The sequence below is a fragment of the Pongo pygmaeus genome, chromosome 3, assembly GCF_028885625.2.
Source record: "Pongo pygmaeus isolate AG05252 chromosome 3, NHGRI_mPonPyg2-v2.0_pri, whole genome shotgun sequence".
NCBI lineage: Eukaryota > Metazoa > Chordata > Mammalia > Primates > Hominidae > Pongo > Pongo pygmaeus.
In genome coordinates, this window is record NC_072376.2 from 101,199,288 (window position 1) to 101,220,290 (window position 21,003).

The 21,003-nt window shown below is 36.3% G+C and overlaps 1 protein-coding gene across 26 annotated transcripts in view; it reads right to left on the minus strand.

Annotated features, from left to right (window-relative positions):
* FAM13A (family with sequence similarity 13 member A) overlaps positions 1-21,003 on the minus strand; it is a 389,756-nt gene that overhangs the window by 38,745 nt on the left and 330,008 nt on the right. For all 26 annotated transcript variants that reach the window (XM_063663893.1, XM_063663888.1, XM_054485353.2 and 23 more), the window contains 3 exons: positions 15,635-15,821; positions 2,478-2,554; positions 2,049-2,091 (listed from right to left, as the gene is read on the minus strand). In XM_063663893.1, the coding sequence (XP_063519963.1) occupies positions 2,049-2,091; positions 2,478-2,554; positions 15,635-15,821 (307 nt within the window). The remainder of the gene's footprint in view (positions 1-2,048; positions 2,092-2,477; positions 2,555-15,634; positions 15,822-21,003) is intronic.

Consider the following 21,003-nt stretch of genomic DNA (forward strand, 5'->3'; position numbering starts at 1 on the left):
GTTTTTACTAGAAAACTAGATTAAAGATTGGGTGGTGTAAGTTTTAGGAAGTACTACATATATTAAAAAGTAATAACTAACAGCACACTGAAACAAGGGAAAAAGCTTTACAAAATGGAAAACAGTTCTTTTCACTGTCTTTCATGGATAATAACAAAATAAATTTCCTTCAGTGAAAGAAGCACATGCTTTCACAAGTAGAAATCATCCCAATCTTGTGGAATGATGTCTTATTTTTCTCCTTTGGTGCAGCTGTGGTAGAAAGGTGACATGGAGAGCTTAGTCCAGATTTTAGTTCACCACCTAATTTTATCTCCTAACTGAAACCATCATGTTATTATTAGTGAATGCCTAAGCAGTGCCAGCAGTGGCACTGGGCACGATTAGTGGCTGCACATGGGTAACACACATAAGAAGAGGACTTGGCACATGGAAGAAGGATGTGAGATTGTTTCCCCATGATTCATCCACTGCCTGGGGAGCTGTCCACCAAAGACCAAGGCAGACTGAGTTCAGTTTAGTTTGCCATTTAGTTTGTGTGCTACTTGGAATTTATGAGTTAATGCTATGAAGTCCATCCACAAAAGTTACTTTTATTCCCTTTTATCTCATAAAAGAAAACAGGCATAAAAGGAAAGAACTGAGGAAACCTCTCCAGGAGACTGGCAAAGCGATTTCCTTAAAATCATGTTAGATAGGAGATGAGTAGGTGCTTGCTGTGAGCAGACGAAGATGGCAGTGAAAGGATAAAACCATAAAAAACAAAACACAACTTGACAGTATCATGGGGTAAACATGATCTTTAAAAAGATGCCTAGAGACAAGGAAAGAATGTCAGCTTGTTGCTTGGGTCCCAAGGAATGAGGCAAAAATGAGTTGGAAATAGATGAAAAAAGTGGCTCAGAAGCTGTGAGGTCAGCAAGAGGAAGCATTCCCCTCCTATTATCTGGCTAAATTATCTGGTGAAGAAGTATATATAAGACAAGAATTGAATACAGGAGATATGAGGAGTCTACAGCATTAGCGTGTGTTCAGGGAGTGGGGATTAGTTTCTAAGAATTTTATGCACATTTTTAATGATAATACAATTTTCTAAGAGGGTCTGTAGCTTTCTGATTTTTAAGCTGCTATGCTGTAAAACTCCATGGGGGAATAGACTGTGGTTGTCATTAAATCCCAGCTCCTAGCACAGTACCTGTACCTAGTAGGATTTAATATATGTTGTTGAATAAATCCATCAGTGAATTAGGTCAGTGCCCAACAGAGATTAAGAATGATTGGGTTAGAGGGAACGTTCTCTTTATATCAAGAGTCAGAATTTAAGAGTAGGTTAAGAAAAACTTTAATTCTTGAAAAGCAAAACTGATAAGATTGAAGGTGGAGTTGGAAGTATTTGGAGGCAGCAGATTGCATACACATACATGAATTAAAAATGAGGCGCAGCACACTGAATGGAAGCTGGACTTGGGAGCAAGGGAAACCAAATACTTGGGTCAGCGTGGCGATGCCTGAGAGGACAAGTAGGAGATCAGGAAAGTAAATGAAACTTGAAGATACAGACGACATAAGGGAGGTGAGAGACTTTTCTTCTCCAATGTTTATTTAAGATGAGAGACGAAACTCAGCAAACAAATTGGATTAAGTAACTCAAAGTGAATTTGTGTTAATTTGAAGATTCATGACCTAATCCTTGTGACTAAGACTCACTACCTATATATTTCAATCACTTAAAAAATGCATCAAATTGTGGAAAATAAAACCAGTAGCTTTGGCTTTTTGTTTGTTTTACTTTATAGAAAATCTAAAGAGAAATCCCTGTGCTATTAAAGTTTATCATCATAAGCAAAACAAAATAATTCACAAAGGAAAATAATGGAGCTCTTATGATTTCTCAAGGAATCTTTAAGTTTGGTATTTGCCTTTCTAATCAATCACAGTCATATTACTTATCTCAATGTCCCTTATTGGCAGACTAATATTTCAGAGGTACACTCAAGAGTGTATGAACATCCCCATCACAGTCTTACTCTTGCTTGTTAGCTACTCACCTCAAAATGCTGAGTGTGTCCACCATCTTTTTCATTTCCTTTCCTATAAATAATGGCAACAACAAAAAAATCATAAAATATCTACTTGTTTTATAACAATGTTTTTCATCCACTGATATTATGATTTTAAGAGTATGTTGAGTAGCTCTAAGCCAAATACTTATGCAATTCAAAAACAAAACACAAAACAAAAAATTAATCAAAACAAAGCAAACTGGAAACACAAATAAACATGACTATAGTTATTTGCCTTCAATAGCACTGTGATAGATTTTCTATTCTAAGCATTTTCCTTGCTATAAATTATTGCTGGTAAATATATAGTCCTTTAATTCCATTCTTTTTAGTTCTTATAATTCACATTGCATTACATGAAAAAAACCTTTTCCTGCCCTTGGAAAGAATATTAGGAGACAATTCTAAAATTACCTTTCATCGGACATCCATTCAAAATCATCAGGTCCAGTTCTCTCATGAGATCGTGTGGAATTGAGACTTTCCATATTCTGTAACAGAACCATTATTGGTTGCCTAATAGGAATGGTAAGAAATATGCAACGCAGACCCTCCTTTCTTTAAAATAGAAAAATCAAATAATATGTATATATAAACTAATTCTAGTCCTCATATTTTTATCTTTGTTTAAACTAGTAAAATTATGACAGTTTATTATATCCTGCTTGCATAGAATTGTGTATTGAACTTTATCATCCTTTTAACAAAGATATGTGACAGCATCACAGAAATGGCCATTGTGCCCTATAATGTCTCTCTTAGGTATTATCCACATTGGACAGCTAAATAGCAAAACCCAGATTGTTAGAGAATCAGGGTGGGTCAGACTTAGAATTGAGGAATCTGACATCGAATCTCATCAGAAACTGATGTAACATTTACTCTCTCTCTCTCTATCTATATATATAAGAACGTATATATACATATGCACACACATTTATGTATATTCAGTGTACATTGATAAGATTGAAGGTGGAGTATACACATATATGTATATATATATACATATATATGCACACACACATATACATACTCAGTGTATACTGCCAATATTATGTAGAGTAACATGTAGCTTATACCTAAGCTGTAAAATATCAGCTTAAATAAACAGAAATGAAAATTTAAGAACCTTTCTTTTTACAATATTTAATGTTAATCTTTATATCAGCCAAGATGGAAAAAGTAAAGACAGAAAACCTAATTTGAATAGTATGTATTTTCAGCTGACCAGGTGGGGTTAATGCTTACCAGGAGGCATATATGTAAGATATCTTTGACTGCCTCTGTGAATATGGCCAATGCTTTCTAAATATCATTCAGGTGACTGGCACAGAATAAGTAAGCCATTTCCTTGAAGGGAGATTACAAAAGAGCAAACAAGAGAATATCTGAATTCAGCAAACTCAAAAACATAGCTGCCTTGGAAATTTGGACCTGAATTTTGTTGAACTCAGATTTATATCTGCATTAAAAGGATATTAAGCATAATCCACTCATCCTGTGTCATCAAAGTAAATTATACATATATGAAAGCAACATATGTTCATCTACCTATCAATAACATCCCGTTATAATAAAACCCTTTACTAAGTAAATCTAAGGTTCACAATAATCCCATGAAATTGACATTTACAACGATCTCCACAAAATAAACACATAGAGCAGAAAACTAATCTTTGACTTCATAGATAGCTGAATTATTTTCCATTTATGTTGGTTTCGCCAATTTGCCTGGAATTCTCAGTTTGACACCCTGGGCTCCATTAAAGAATAGAAACAAAGGGAGATAATATAACATAATAGTTATGACGGTGGCTCTGACTCAGAATACTTGGGTTAGAATTCCAGTTCCACCATTTGCCAATTATATGACCCTACTTGAGCCTTAATTTCCTCATCTGGAAAATGAAGATGGCAACAATAGTTAACATAGGGTGGTCATGAGGATGAAATAAAATGATATGTAAAGTACTAGAATAATGACGGGCGTGGTGGCTCACACCTGTAATCCCAGCACTTTGGGAGGCTGAGGTGGGCAGATCATGAGGTCAAGAGATCGAGACCATCCTAACCAACATAGTGAAACCCCATCTCTACTAAAAATACAAAAATTAGCTGGGTGTAGTGGCACGTGCCTGTAGTCCCAGCTACTTGGGAGGCTGAGGCAGGAGAATTGCTTGAACCTGGGAGGTGGAGCTTGCAGTGAGCCGAGATGCACCACTGCACTCCAGCCTGGCGACAGAGTGAGACTCTGTCTCAAAAAAAAAAAAAAAAAAAACAACAAAAGTATAGAATAATGCCTGGTACATTTAATGAATATTATTATTAATATAATTAATGAATTGTTGATGTTATTGTTTCTGAAGCTATAATATCTCCAAGGAAAATATTTTATTGTTATTTGTTATAATATCTTCAAGATATTTGTTATAATATCTCCAAGGAAAATATTTTACTGTTACTTGTTCACAGTTAAGACACTGTCCCAAAAACAGGAAATACAGTGTTTGTGTCTGCCATTAGAATACTAGAATACTGAGCATTAATTTACACAGTTAGATAATTTTAGAATGGATCTGAGAAATTAAAAATTACAACATTCAATTATATTCATACCTCTAAAGTTTGAGTTAGAAGAGGCCTTTATAAAATGGCTCCCATTAAATCAAGAATAATTGCTCTTATTACCTGAATGTGACTTTCCTGATGAAGAGGGTTGTATCTATGACAAAGAATCTTTGTTCCCATTGGTAATCTTCAACAGATTATCAGAATCTTTAGTGTAAGATCTAGTGCAATAGTATTAGGTTTTCCTAAAGCTCTGAAACATTAATTCCAAAGGAAAGCACAACCCTCTATCTTCAGATCACTTCACAACAGTGTCAATGAAATGATACATTCATAATTACATGTAAACGACTATTTCCAAAGAACTAAACATTTTCAGATCGAGGCTAAGAAATATTCAGATCCTTCCTGTAGGAGACAGCTTAAAAGAAAAAATAAATAAAAAAGAAATATTCAGGAAGAATAAGAGTAAATAGAAAATAAACCATAATAGCATTATATAAATTTAGAGATACTTCATTTAGAAGATGTTAGAAGATTGATTTTTTTTTTCCTAAACAGAGGAACCAAAATGTAATTGATACAGGTGTTAGGAACTACAGAATAAAGTTAGTTAGGTCACACAATAGAAAGCTTTGCAAAAAGCAGCTGTGAGATGTGAGAAAGCTTAGCTGATCTCCAGTGTTAAAACAAGTATTAACTTCAACTCCATCCTTACCACTTTTTACATGTTTTATCCATATGTTTAAGAACTCTCTAATGATTTGAGGTTTTGTAGACGTAGTTCACAAAGGCTGATTTCCAGTATTGTTCAATATTCTTCTCTAAGGCTTTTTAGTAATTCTAATTGTCATGTTATTTCTGTACATATTTGAGACTGCTGAATATTCATTGTCTGGTTTCACTAAAACAGCATGCAGGTACACAGTGTTCCTTTCCTAAGGTAGCTGGGTTGCACCTATACCTTTTGGAAATGGAAAATCTGAAGAATGTTACAACCTGGAAAGCATTTTTTTTTTCAGAATGAAACTAACAAGGGTAGTAAATATCTATGAGTACAGTAACAAAACTATGTATTTCCATGGGCACAATACATTTTGTAGATTCTAATTTGTATTCTTTGTCTTGGGGTTAGGGAGGAATGATTAAGATAAAGAAATAGATCAGTAATCTCTCTACTTCACTAAGATGAGGGGAGGGAAAAGTGTAATGTACAGGTCAAAATAATGCTGAAATGCAGAATGCTTTTGAGAAGTATGCCATTAGACCTTCAAATGTGCTGTAGGTGCTAATAGTACTTGTCTTACAAGAAAATATGAGTCATTGTCTTTTGAAGGTTTTAAACTGTTTTATGTCCCAAACACATCCCTATCAGGCGTGGTAAAAGAGTAGTCCATTAATGTTTTCATTGATTAGAGGTTGAAGTAATAGAATATTGTGGAAGTGTTTTATTGCATTAACTTTTATTTTAATTCATCTTCTAAATTTTGGATCTTTTAAACGTAATAGGTAATTTTAAAAAAGCAGCAAAGAACAAGATTGTGACTTTAGGTCTAATTTAATAAAGTTGCTTCTTGTATTGCAATTATTTTCAACCAGATAAAGCCTAGTTTATAATCCATAAAATTTTGACTCATGTAAGTCCTATCAATGACTTTCAAAACACAGATTCACTATGACATAATTTATTTTGATAATTTTGGGGTGTCAGAGGAACTAAACTTTAAAAACCATTCTCCTTAATTATAAAGATAACCTCAAGTCTAAAAGAGCAAAAGCCTTGATAAAAGTTCATTTTAGACTGTGGAATTTATTTTTGATTATTTTTCTTTCTCCCTCTCTGTGCTGGTGTTGAAAGCCAGGCTCAAAACCTGTTTGACCACTGACTGAAGCACTTAAAAACACTTGGAACAAAAGCAAATTCATCTTCTAAAACTGTAAAATGCTGACAAAACCTTACTAGAGGACACACAAAAATGCCTCTCTCAATATACAAACAGCTCAATCTGAAGGCTACAGGAATGCTGTTAGTCAAAACAGGTTCATTATTCTAACCTTGAGCTCTAAGAGAAGGAGAATATTTGATAGACTCTTGTTAAGAAAGGATTAATGGCATATTTGAATTCCTTTTTGTACCCTTTTGTACATTTTATGTTTTATTGCTTAAAATTGTATAAGCTCATTCATATTCAAAAAGAACTACTGGTATCATAAAGGATGCCTATGAAACAGTTTGCTAGCTGTCCACCCAAACCCATGCTACACTTCTTCCACCGTAATAAAGTAGCTAGATGTCCAGCAACAATACATTTCCCAGCCTGTCTCGTGATCTGGCACAACCATGTGACTAACTGTTCTCCAATGGGATGTGAGAAGTGATATATGTGGCTTCCAGACCTGGCCAATACAATGCTTCACCAGGTACAGACACTCCTCAACTTACCATGGAGGTTATATCCCAATAAACCCATGGTAATTAGAAAATATCATAAGCCAAAAATGCATTTAGTACACTTAACCTACTGAACAGCATAGCTTAGCCTAGCCTAAACATGGTCAGAACACTTACATTAGCTTACAATTGGGCAAAATCATCTAACAGAAAGCCCATTTTATAACAAAAGTGTTGAATATCTCATGTAATTTACCAAATACTATACTTACTGAAAGTAAAAAATCAGATGGTTGTATGGATACTCAAAGTACAGCTTCTACTGAATATGTATAGCCTTCTTTCCTTACTCAATAGTACACAAAAGAAACGAATCCTAGATGTGTGTGTAAACATGAGGAGACTGATATAAGTTAGAAGAGTATTCACTTTTCATAGATGAAAGGTGGGCTGTGGTTAGAACACAAAGATGGACCTTTGGTGTTATGCAAAGGAGGCAGTGGGGGAAAGCTGTTGGAGTTCTTGATGAGATGGTCTTTAGATCAAAGTGATTTATGATCACACCACTCCACTTGTCCATTAGGTTCCACCCCCTATCACTGACTCAAGAACATTGCTCCTGCAATGGATTCTCTTGCATCGTCATCTCCTCCTCTCTATCGGCTTGTCTTACACAAATATTCTGTAACATCACTGCCTTCTAAAGACTGTCTTCATCTTGTATTCTCTCCAACTGCTACCTTGTTTTTCTTCCCCCTTGTAGGGCAAAACCTGTTCAAAGACTTTCCATACTTGTAGTATCCAACTCATTTCCTCTTAGGCTTTCTTGAACCCACTTAATCAGGCTCTTCCTGCCTCTTCCCACCAATAGAGCTCCCATCAAGGTAGCTGTGGGTTAGCTAGATATATGTGAAATTATCACTCACTCCCTATTCCAATTTCTTTCTTCTAATTTTCTCTGGACCTAAATCTAATGAGGCTCTTGCCTCCATGTTGCCTGGAGATTGGCAGCGGCTCCTTCTTAGTCCCTTGTGGTGCTCCCTTCTCATCTGCTTACCCCCTAAATGTTGGTAGGTCTCAGAGCTTAGTCCTTGGACCCTTTCTTTTTACCCTTTGTACTCAGTCCTTTGGTGTCAGCTTATCCACTCTCAAGGCTTTAAAAACCAACTGTGTGCCAAAGACTTCCAAAATTATTTATTTCATCTCTCCCTCAACCTCCAGATTAATATATCTAACTGCCTACTTGAATTCTTTACTAGATTATGTCAATTATTTTACTTTAGTCCTTATCCATTTCTCATCACCCCATGCACTATACTTAACACAGTTGCCAGAGTGATCCTTTCATAAGGTATGTCACAAAATGGCTTCCTTCACCTCTCAAGCCTTTGTGGCTCCTCATTCTACTTAAGGTAACTGCTAAAGTACTAAAAATGGCTATGAAGCTTTAGGTGATCAGGGCCTCTGCTACATCTTTGACCTCATCTCCTACAATGCTCCTTTCAACTCTGTTCTAACCATGGCCACCTCTTGCCTGTCCTCAAAGGCTCAGCATGCTGCTCCCTCTGCCTGGATTTTCTCTCCCCAGATATCCTGATGGCTCATTCCCTCACCTCCTTCAGGTCTCTGCACAAGCATCATTTTCAGTGAGGCCTGACTTGAATGTCCTCTACAATATCGATCCTTTACCTCTTACCACTTTCCATCCTCTTTACCCTGCCTTATTTCTCTCCACAGCATGTATTGCCATCTAACTAGATATTTCTTTCTTATCTATCTAATTTTATGAGACTGTAAACTTCAGGAAGGCAGAGGTGTGTCTGTTTTAATCACATTGTGTCCTTAGTGTTGAAAATAGTGCTTGTCATATAGTTAGTTGTTGTGTGATTGAAGGAATAAATAATTTTAAGTCAGTAGTTCACATTGTTGGGCTTTTTTACATTATATTTGATACCACCCAGAAAATCATGGTCATGTGGTTTTTGACAGGAGTTCTTGCTGAGTTGTGTTACACTGAAAACAATAGTTGAAAATTGCTGCATTACGTAGATAATTGTTTTGTAGCAGCAAACATGTTCTGGAGAGGAAAGTGAATAGGGGCTTGGAGACATGTTGGCTGGCTGTTTCAATATCCAGACTAGTTACAATAAGAGCCTCAACTATGTAATGGCAATGCAAAAAGGGAAAGGAGATGCACATAATATTTTTTTTAAAAGCATAATCAACTAAATTTGACACATGATTGAAATGTTGAAGGAAGGATGGAGGTGAGGAAAAGGAAAGGACTTGGAAAATGACTAAGGAGACGATGATGTGATTGAATCAGATGGGACTCTTGAATGAAAAAGAGATTGAGGAGAAGATGATGAGTTTGGTTTCAACATGTTGACTTTAAAGTATTCTCTGGGGTGAACTGCAGACAGAATCCATCAAATGTTAATTTGTAAGTCATTTGTAGAGAGGTGACAACTGAAACCATGGAACTGGAGAAGCTCTAAAAGTTCAGATAGAAAAGAGATATGAGACAAAAATCTAGGTAACATTTAATTCCAAGCATGATTTATGGGAGCTTAGACAGGGAAGGATACAGCAAAGAAAACAGTCATTGTGGTATGAGGACAAGGAGAGGTCAGCATCATTCAGACCAAGGGAGAAAGGGTTCAGACAAAGAGCCACAAAGTATCAAACACCCCAAGGCCTTGAGGAGGCCAAGAACTAGATGAAGTCATAGCACAGGGACTAGTCATAGCACAAAAGACCAGTAGAGACATTAAGAAAGGTTCTGTAGAGAATGGGGTTGGGGTTGGGGTTGGGGATGGAATCTAGACTATAGGGATTGATGTATAAATATGAAAAGAAGAATGGGGTCTGGGCATGGCACCTCACTCCTGTAATCCCAGCACTTTGGGAGGCTGAGGTGGGAGGATCATTTGAGGCCAGAAGTGTGAGACCAGCCTGGGCAACATAGTGAAACTCTGTCTCTACAAAAAATTTTAAAAATTAGCTGGGTATGGTGGCACATGCCTATGGTCCTGGCTACTTGGGAGGCTGGGGCAGGAGGATCCCTTAAGCCCAGGAGTTGGATGTTGCAGTGAGCTTTGATCACGCCACTGTACTCCAGGCTGGATGACAGAGTGAGACTCTGCCTCTTAAAAAAACATAGAAGAACTGAAACTAACAAGTACAGACTGTTCAAAATGTGTGATGGTAAAATGAAAAAAAGGGATTGGCCATCAGAGCAGAGGGAGCAGAAACATATTTACTGTGTTCAGTTTTACCTATTCTTTAGCACATTTAGTTGCATTTAAATCTCACAAAAAACCACAATCTCACAAAAAAACTGCTATTTTACAGATGAAGTAAAAGGCTAAGTAACGTGCTTTACTTGCCATAGCTATGAAGTGAGATAGTTAGAACTGAAATTCAGGTATGATTACAAGACCTATTCTTCTTTCTTGAACCTTGACTGAGATTTCATGTACACATGAAACTAAAAGGAAGTTGTTCATAGATAAGAGACCTATAGACTTTGTTTTTATTTTTATATATTAAATGTAATATTATAGAATTCATATAATCACACAGAACATATTTGGAGAGAAGAGAAACAATTACCTCTAATACTACTGCCACCACCATAATACAATCACACAATCACTTTTAGCTATATATCCTTTTAGCCTTTTTTCCTAGGAATGAATATATCATACATATATATGCATGCACTGTAGATGTTGCTTCATAACCTATTTTTATATTGAAGGGCAGTACAGCGGAATCCCAGCTCCACCACTTATGTGTGACCTAGTTATTTAATCTCCTATGCCTAATTTTCCTCATGATTAGAATGGGAATAATAATATCTACCTATGGATTATTGGGAGGATTAAAATTGAGAATACATGAAAAGCACTTAAAATATAACTTGTCAAATATTTTCTATTTTATTATATAATCTTCATAACTATAATTTTGAATCATTGCAGAATATTTTACTGAGTTGACATACAAATGTTACTCATCTGCTCTTCTACTTCTGAACACTTAAATTGCTTCTGATTTTCCATGATTATAAATAGCCTTGCGGTGAGCAAATTAATATATATGGTTTTTTTGATATTTAAGATTATGGACCTAGTGGCTGGGTGTGGTGGCTCATGCCTGTAATCCCAGCACTTTGGGAAGCTGAGGCCGGCAGATAGTTGAGGTCAGGAGTTTGGGACCAGCCCGGCCAACATGGTGAAACCCCATCTCTACTAAAATACAAAAATTAGCTGGGCATAGTGGTGTGCACCTGTAAACCCTGCTACTCAGGAGGCTGAGGCATGAGAATCACTTGAACCCGGGAGGGGGAGGTTGCAGTGAGCTGAGATCGTGTCACTGCACTCCAGCTGGGCAATAAGAGTGAAACTCCATCTCAAACAAACAAACAAAAAGGATTATGCACCTAGAACAGAGTAGCAGAAGTAGGATTACTGGATAAAATGCATGAATGTGTTGTGATTTTTGACTCAAAGTATTAAACTCTGCCCTAGAGCGGAAGTTTGGAGATAGAGACTTTTTTTTTTAGGCCAATGGAGATGAGCCAATAGAGAGGAAGTGTGCATGTGTAAATATGTTTTTATGCCAGTGTGAGGTAGGCTGGGAGATGGATGTAAAAAATAGAATTTCCAAAGATACTTTTCACCTTAGAGGTTAGTTTTAGAATTTAGGAAACTTTGTCATTTGAGCAGATAAGAAAATAAAATAGGCAGAGAGCTAGAGAAATTTGGAAGTGAAGTGAGGGAAGTTGAAACAGAAGCTGGTTATTTCACCTCTTCAAAGTAAAAGAGGAGATAAGGTTTTCTTCTGAGAGAGAAGGAAGGGCACAGATATGAGCTTGGGGTTTAAGGAAAGAGAAAGGTTGAAATTGTGGCAATAATTCGAGATGAGGCAGTGCAGTCTGATGCCCAGACTGATACCTCACTGCCCCTGATTTCTGAGCTCTGAATTATCTGTAGTTTCTCGGTCTCTGCTGGTCATGATATCCTCGAGAGGCAAAGGACAGAGGGAGAAAGGAGCCAGATAGTTCCCACTGTAAAGACACCAAATATGTAAGACACTTTTCCAGATCTACACCATATTCTCCTCTTTGGCTGTGCTGTGGGCCAGCAAGATCACTGTGGAGCCATTTACTCACTGTCTTCAGTTACTCTCCTACCATCTTCTCCTGAAAATGGCTCTTGCTCCCATCTTTCTACCAACACTATTCTTACTAAGATCACCAGGGAGCTACATTTTTCTAATTTCAATGGTTGAACTCGCAGTCTTCTACTTGACCTATCATCTGATTCTCCTTCCTCTTTGAGTCCCTTGGTTACTTGGCTTCTAAGACACCAAACTTCCCTCATTTTTCTTCTAGTTTTCTGGCTGCTGCTTCTTAAGTTTCCTCAGCTGGCTTCTTATCTCCCCATTTTCTGCCTCAAGGCCTTGTGCGAAGGCCTTTTCTATCCACATTCACTCCCTTGGTTATCTCAGCCAGTGTGTGGCTTTAAATGTCATTTACAATGCTCATGACTCCCACATTTGTATCTCTAAGGAGGACATTCTCCTGAAACTCTAGGCCCAGAAGCCCAGTTACCTCTCTAATATCTCTTCTCTTAGATGTCTAATGGGAAGCTCAGTCTTTCCATGTCAGAAACTGAGCTTAGGATATGACTCCCAAAACGTTTATCTTCCTCATCTCAGTAAATTGGCAACACCAGTCTCCTAGCTGCTCAGGACAAAAATCTTGGAATCATCTTTGACTCCTCTTTTGCTTTCATATCCCACATTGAATCTTTCAGGTGATTTTGTCAATTCTATCTTCAAAATACATTCACTTTCTTACCCCACCTCTTGACCATGGCAGTGCACAACTCCAGGGGGAACCATTCATATTTTAGTTGATGGGAACAGTGCTCTCTAGACCAGTGAAGGGTACAGCCCGTGAGTCCATATAGCTGGCTCTTGTATCACCTCAGTTCAAGCCATCATCATCTCAAACCCAGATGACTGTAATGATTCCTACCTGGTCTCTCTGCTTCTGCCCTTGCCTGCTAATTGTCTATTTTCAACAAAGCATCACCAAATTTAAGTAAGCCAGGTCACTGTTCTACTGAGAACTCAATGGCTTCTCATCTCATCCAGAATAAAGGAGGGGTCCTTACAATGATCTATAAAGACCTATTTAACGTGCCCTGCTTTCCATTCCCTCTTTCACTTTGCTCACTCTTTTCCAACCATAATGGTGTCTCTGTGGTTCCTTGAATAGTCCAGAAAACAATTGCCTCAGAGCCCTTGCACCTGTGATTCCATCAGTAAGTCCTGCTTCCTTACTTCCTCTAGTTCTTTATACTCAAGTGTCAAATTCTTGGAGAGGTCTCCTCTGATTATTCCATTTAAAACTGCATCCCTTGCCCCCTCACAGGTTCCTGTCCCCATTCCCTGCATTTTTTTTTTCTTTCTAGTTGTTATCACTACCTAATATACTTTATTCTTTACTTATTTATCTTGGTTATTGTCTGTTTCCCTGACTAGAATGTAAGCTCCAGGAAGGCAGGAATTGTTACCTGTTTTTTTCACTACTGTATCCACAGGATCTAAACTATTTCCTGCCACACAGATGACATATAATTATGTATAATTTTTTTAAGCTATAGAAACAAATGTTTGGTCAGAATGTAAAGAACTTAAAATGGGCTAGGGAAAGGTTTTGGAGGAAAGTTGGGGAAAGTAGAATTAGAAGGTTAAAAATAAGGGGGAAGTGAAGATACACAACTTAACATTCAGGATGCAGTCTTAATATTAGTTGTCGTTTTGTTCCCTGGCTCTTTGCTTTGTGGTTACTTGCGAAGATTAGATTTTTAAATTCATGGAATATAAGAGTTGGAAAACATCTTTGAGAACACCCTTACTTTACAGATGAGGAAGTTTTTCTTCTAAGTTGTATTGGCAGGGTTTTAAGTTATTCATTGCAACAAAGACACGGTCCACTGAGCTCACATGTGACATGCACAATACTGGAATGCGGAAACTGGCAATTGAGGTAGGGGCAAATTCTTTCACATAAAAAACCCCAAATGGAATTAGGATCTTCCATCCCAATGTTTTTCAGCACAGACCATGTCCATAGTTTTATCAGTAAACACATATTCTAAGGAGTAAATGTACTTTTCCACTTCTATTAACTATTACCATCTAACTAACTTAAGACACTATTCCTGGTGGAAAAAATTAATGGGTTAAATGAATGTAAAAAGGGATTCAAACTGAGAAGCCTGCTTCATAGCTTCTTTTCACACTATAAAGCCAAGTCTCAGACTTTCAGTCACCAGATATCTCTCTGGCAGGTAAGCAAATCATGGGCCAATTAGAGAGCTAATGAAGTTAATACCATTTCTTTTATTTAAATATTTACTTTTAACAACAAAAATGAAATCATCAGTGTTAAAAAATAGGGTGTCATGATTCCAAACTTCAAATTCTTTATTTTGAGAATTGTACGAGACATAAGTCTGAGGTAGATGATTATTTCTGTTCACTATAGCTGATCAGTTTACTTCCAGAAACGATGCATCGAGACATTATGGGGGAAAAAAAATCCTAGATTTGCATTTACCCATATTTTACTTATGGAAAAATTAGAAATCTTGTCCAAGCACATGCCACAATTGACAATGAGAAAATAGGTGGCCCATGAATTTTATTGAATGTATGAAAAACACAGCATGGAGCTAAAAACTGGTCAGAGACAAAGTACATCAGACGATTTGCACACTAAACAGTAGGAGAAGATATTGCCTATTTTTATTAGGGATTCCAGTTCATGTCACGTTATAAAATTTATCTTCAGGTTTTTGGGTTTGTTGTTGTTTTTTTTAACTAAAGGGACAGACTTTGTGGCTTATTTTTCAGAGAAACTAATGCATAAAGGAAGAAGGATGATGAATGTTAATAGTTATACTGAACAAATATTTAGCCATTGGTTAAACCACTTGTAAAAACTTATACTATGTATTGAATTAGTGATCCAAGATTCAGGTCTGAGGCAACTACATAGGGATTAATTTCTTTTTGTTTCTGATTAACTTGGAAGAAAATACTTTAAAAGAGTATAGATTTGAAACGAAATTTCTGAACATGAAGAGATTTCTGAACATGAAGATAGCTGATCCTCTTTCACTGTGTATTTCACCTTGCTTTAAGTTCATTCATTAATTTATAAAACATATTCACTTAGACAAGAACAAACAGAATGGGGAAAAAGAAGAAAAAATGCTTTATTGGCAATTTTATTTCAAAAACAAAATTTAAAAATGCTTGAAAAAAAGAGAAAAAAACAATGGAAATCAGAGTGTGTGGTGTCTCTTATTCCTTTGTAGAATATAATATTTCTCGGCCTTAATTTTTGTATTTATTAAAAAGAAATACAAATATATATACACTTAGTAGCTCTAAGGTCTCTTCCATAACTCATATTCTATAATGTTATAAAACTGAAGACTGAAATTACTTTTAATTTTTTTACAAAGCAAAGAAAAGAGATGTAATATTTCCTAACAAGTAAAACTTTATAGACATATTCACTTACCACAAGACCGTCTTGATTGTCATGAAGCTCAGAAAGTTTAGTACTGGATTTCTGACGTTTAGGCTTGCTCCTTTCTCCAGCACAACCAGAAGTATTTTCGTGTACTTTTTCGACTTCCTGAGTATTCAAAATACAATCATCAAGGTGGTTGAACCCAGAAGGAATATTTTCTTTGTTGGTAAGTCCCCTTGAATTGAGAAAAAAGCTTAATTTTATTTTAAAAGATCAAATGGTCATTTAATGATACTCTAACTATATCATATCATACCTAGAAAATCCAAAGAGTGCCCAGAAATTCCAGTTTGCATCTCTGATCAAAATCTGAGCAGAGTGCCACTCCTGGGACTGCTTGGTGCCAAATAAATCACACTGAAAGAGAAATAATTCCTAGAGGCAAATTGGCAAGGGCTGTTTCTACCAATGGACAGCTTTTGTATTTTACCAAAAGTAATTTGTATTCAAACAGGGAGAACAGTGCAAGTTTATACAGAAATTTCCTATTATTCACAGTAGATGTTTAAATATATATATATTTAAAATTTATAAATTCATACAGTGTATGGAGAAAAATCTAAAAAGGAATTGTATCTTCCATTTTAGTAGTGTAGAAATGTGTATCGAACAATGAGAACACATGGACACAGGAAGGGGAACATCACACTCCGGGGACTGTTGTGGTGTGGGGGGAGGGGGGAGGGATAGCATTAGGAGATATACCTAATGCTAAATGACGAGTTAATGGGTGCAGCACACCAACATGGCACATGTATACATATGTAACAAACCTGCACATTGTGCACATGTACCCTAAAACTTAAAGTATAATAATAATAAAATAAAAAAATTAAAAATTAAAAGAAATGTGTATTTCAATCTCACTGAATTATTAATAGATAATCTTAGTAGAAATTATATGTTAATAAAAACTATGGAATACAAAGCATTTTAACTGAAATCTGGATTTGTTACTTCCAAGTACAGCCCTCTTTCATGACATAGTTGTAGAAGTAGATATGAATGTCATAATTATAGAATTTAATTGATTTGATGTTCATGAAACAGTTTTAAGTATTAATATCTTAAGCATTCCTATAATAGGTTTTCACAAGAGTAAATTAGCAAACTGAGTTAAAAAAAAAAAGAAACAATATCATGGAACAAATAAAACCATCAGCACAGCACCATGGCTTGGTAAGGAACAAATAAATGAGACTTTATTCTCCTCCTTCACGGTACGAGTGAGTTAATGTACCTCCCCAAACACCTAAAACTGTATCTTGAAATAAATGAATTCTAAAGAGTAAAAATACATATCATATTTTACTATTGGCTCAACCATATCCCAAAATGAAAGATAACATTAAATATTTATTCTGAAATCTAAATTCATATCTTTAGACAGGGTATAACAGAGGCAAAATTATGAATTAAATACTATCATAATATTTTCAAAGTTATACTATCTTTGGTAATTTTTAACACTCTATATTTTAGTCTTTTTGCTACAACTTTAATGTGAAAATATATATTTAGTAAAATTATATAAAAGATTTATGCACATTTATAAGAGATATTCTAAGTACAAAGTAATTGAAGACAGGAGGAGAAGCTGACAGGGACTAAATGCAAGCACTTATACTCATGCACATGCCCCTCAGTCTCTCCCCTCCACGCACTGAGAGCAGTACCTTCTGTGGGTGGCTGGATCAATTTGGTGTAATTCTAAAACTCAAAAATTATTTATTTTACTATTTAAATTCTATCTTCTTATCACTCTTCATAGTTTTCCTGGCCTTTTTTTCTGTTTGTTTTTTATTTATTTTTCATTTTTGTGTGTACACGGTAGGTGTATATACGTAAATTATGGGGTACATGAGATATTTTGATACAGGCATGCAATGCATAATAATTACATTAAGGTAAATGAGGTATCCATTCCATCAGGCACCTATTCTTTGTATTACAAACAATCCAATTACGCTCTTTTAGATATTTTTAATGTATAATTAATTTATTTTTTATTCTAATCACCCTGTTGCCCCACCAAATACTAGGTCTTTTGCAAACTATGTTTTCGTATCCATTAACCTAGCTTTTGGGGTATATGTCCACTTATAACTTTTTTTTTTCATTTTTATTTTTACTTATTTATTTTTTGAGACAGAGTCTTGCTCTGTCGCCCAGGCTGGAGTGCAGTGGTGCGATCTCGGCTCACTGCAACCTCGACCTCCCAGGTTCAAGCGATTCTCCTGCCTCAGCCTCCTGAGTAGCTGGGACTACAGGCATGCACCACCAGCTGGCTAATTTTTGTATTTTTAGTAGAGATGGGGTTTCATCATATTGGCCAGGCTGTTCTCAAACTCCTGCCCGCCTTGGCCTCCCAAAGTGCTGGGATTACAGGCATGAGCCACTGCGCCTCGCCCCAATTATAACCTTTAAATGGAGGACCTTTTATGCTTTAAAGCTAGTATGGACTGACTTACGTACCCTCAAAATTCACATTTTGAAGTCCTAATCCCCAATGTGACCATATTTGGAGACAGGGCCTTTAAGGAGGTAAATAAGGTTAAAAGAGTAATAAGGGTGGGACCCTAATCCAATAGAACTAATGTCCTTGTAAGAAGAGGGAGAGACATCAGGAGTGTGCACACAGGGGAAGGGGCATGTGCGGACACAGTGAAAAGGTAGCCATCTGCATGCCAATGTGAGAGGCCTCAACAGAAACGGACACTTCTAGCACCTTGACCTTGAACTTACAGCTTCTAGAACTGTCAGAAGATAAGTTTTTGTTGTTTAAGCCACCCAGTCGGTGGTATTTTGTTATGGCAGCCCAAGCAGACTAAAGACAACAGCTAAAAACCATTTTTAAAAATAAGAAAGTAAAGTTTATTTTACGATCTTTTTGAATAGTGAATGAATGACTAGAAAAAATCCTGTCAAAATAAGTATATGAAAATCTGACCATGCTGTTGTGCTCATGGACAAATCCTGTTCTCCTCCGAGGGAAGTCTTTGCTTTTACGTGCATCCACACGTCTCTTCTACTTCACTTTGTGAACTCTAATTTCAATTACACTATAGATCCATGAGCCTGGGTGCGGTATCTGTTTTTCATCATTGAATCACCTTATAGTACTGGGTGCTCAATTATCACTGTTGAAGACTTCGGAGGCACTTTATTTAGATACAGCTCTGTATAAAACACATGGTTGTATTTCTTTAAATCTAATCTTAGATGGAGCAGGTGTACTCAATTCCTTCCTGCAATATTCTGTCAGATTTCAATCACATTTGACATAACTTGGATTTGACTGAACTTAGATCTCTGGACCTCTCACTTTCATTACCTAGATTTATTTCCATATTTTTTCAGGATTTCCTCCTCACCCCTACATACCTACTTAATGTCCTGGCAATGCTGAACTATTTATTATTCCCCAAATATAGCATGCTTTTCTTTTACTTTGCAGTAGGATTTTAATATAGTCTTTATATAACAAAGAAACATTTGGATCAATTTTCCAGTTCACTGTGTTTTTAGAAGATTGAAAATCATTTTCACTTAAATGATGCTTTGCTTTTAAAAAATATTTATTATGATTTTTTTCAAACATATACAGAAGTAGAGACACTATCACAACAGACTTCCATATACCCATCACCAAAATTTCACATTTCTGTAAACTTGGCAGATAGTAGATTTTTTTACTAAATGAATTTAGCTGAATATTTTTACATAATGAAGATTTTATTATTACATAATGAAGATTAATTTGCTACAAAATCGTAGCAAACGGTAATATAGGTCTGATTATATTTCCTTTAGAATTCAGACAAATAACAAATCATTTGTACCTATGAATGAAGTTATTTGTAGTCTTTTTCTATCTTTGGTACTGCTAGTTCAGAAATGGGCCATGATGACTTTAGTATGACTTTACTGACCCTTTTACTCATCTTGAAATATAGTCATCATTGGCTTCTTCAAGAATATGTTTTAATTTGTTGCATCTCTAAGTTACTAGAGGCAAAATAATAGATAATAATATAAATAGATTTCTATGTTTCTAAACACTTTTTAACCACTTCATAAAGCTTATAGTTTTGAATAGAATATTACAGCCTAACTTAATCTTTCCTTATTTTTTGAGTAAAGACTTGTGAAAAATCTTAAATGAATCAATTGTATAGAAGCATATACTATGACAAACTCATTGACTGTAGGCTATATTAATGATTCTTGATCTTCTTATAATTTATGACATGTTCATGACTCTCCTGGAGATACTGGAGAAGACCTTTATGGCGGCTCATTGAAAGGAAGGTTAAAAAAGAAATCTAAGACCAAAGAGGAGATGCTGAAAGAATCAGTCTGCTGGAAAAGTATTTCAAGCAAGCAGATGAGCAAAAGGAAAGAGTGGAGCTGGGAAGAAACAAGTGGAATGACAGCACTGGATCAAAGTAGGTGAGTGAAAGGATGACAGAACCCAGCATGAAGATAAGGGGAGAGGGGTTGCAGGAAATGACTACTGACCTATGGTCAAAGCTGGGCCAGACAAAATTAGTGGATCTGGGGGTTTTGAGAGATAAGGGTCTCACTCTTCCAAAGACCTGGAGAGCTAAGAGAAGCCGTTCAGTGTGGGCTGGGAGTTGAAGGACTATCAAGACACGATTGTGTCATAGTGTGCCAGGTTAGGTACTGTTTGTACCCCAAGATTCTCTCACTCAATGTCCAACTGTGATTTGACCAGAAGGAGTGGTGAAGGGAATAGTAAGAGAAGAACAATTAAGGGAAAGGCTAGGGCTTCAGGGGTATAGTCTTCATACCATCACTCAGCTACCATTCCCCATCTCCTTTTGTTCTCCTGATATTGCTAGTAAAAAACAATCAAGATAACTTATGCAAGAAATGTCCCTGGGCTTGGGAAGCTCTCTATTTAAATTCTTCAGGAGAGGTGAGGCTGTGTTTCACATTTCCCTGCCCTGTCTGGCCCCTATCTGTTTTCACCTCCACTGTCCTCCCCCAGACCTGCTGCCAAGCATCCACCAACAGCACCATCACTCTGTGTTCTCTCTCATGCTCCCCACCACTTCCCACCTCCACCTGCTAGCCCTCTGTCCAAACAAAGAGGGTGGAAAGCAGGATATCGTGACACACTGAGGATATTTTTAAAATGCAAAGTGTTGCTACATACGCCTCAGCAAAAAATGAGGCAGAGGATAAGAACAGTGTTAAATGAATAATTTGTGCTTTTTCTATAACATATTAGAGGTAGTACACAAACTAATTATACTTCTAAACACTTTCTATAAACATGTCACTAGCTAATTTTAAATGTAAATATCTCATGTCATGCCACAGGAGAAGAA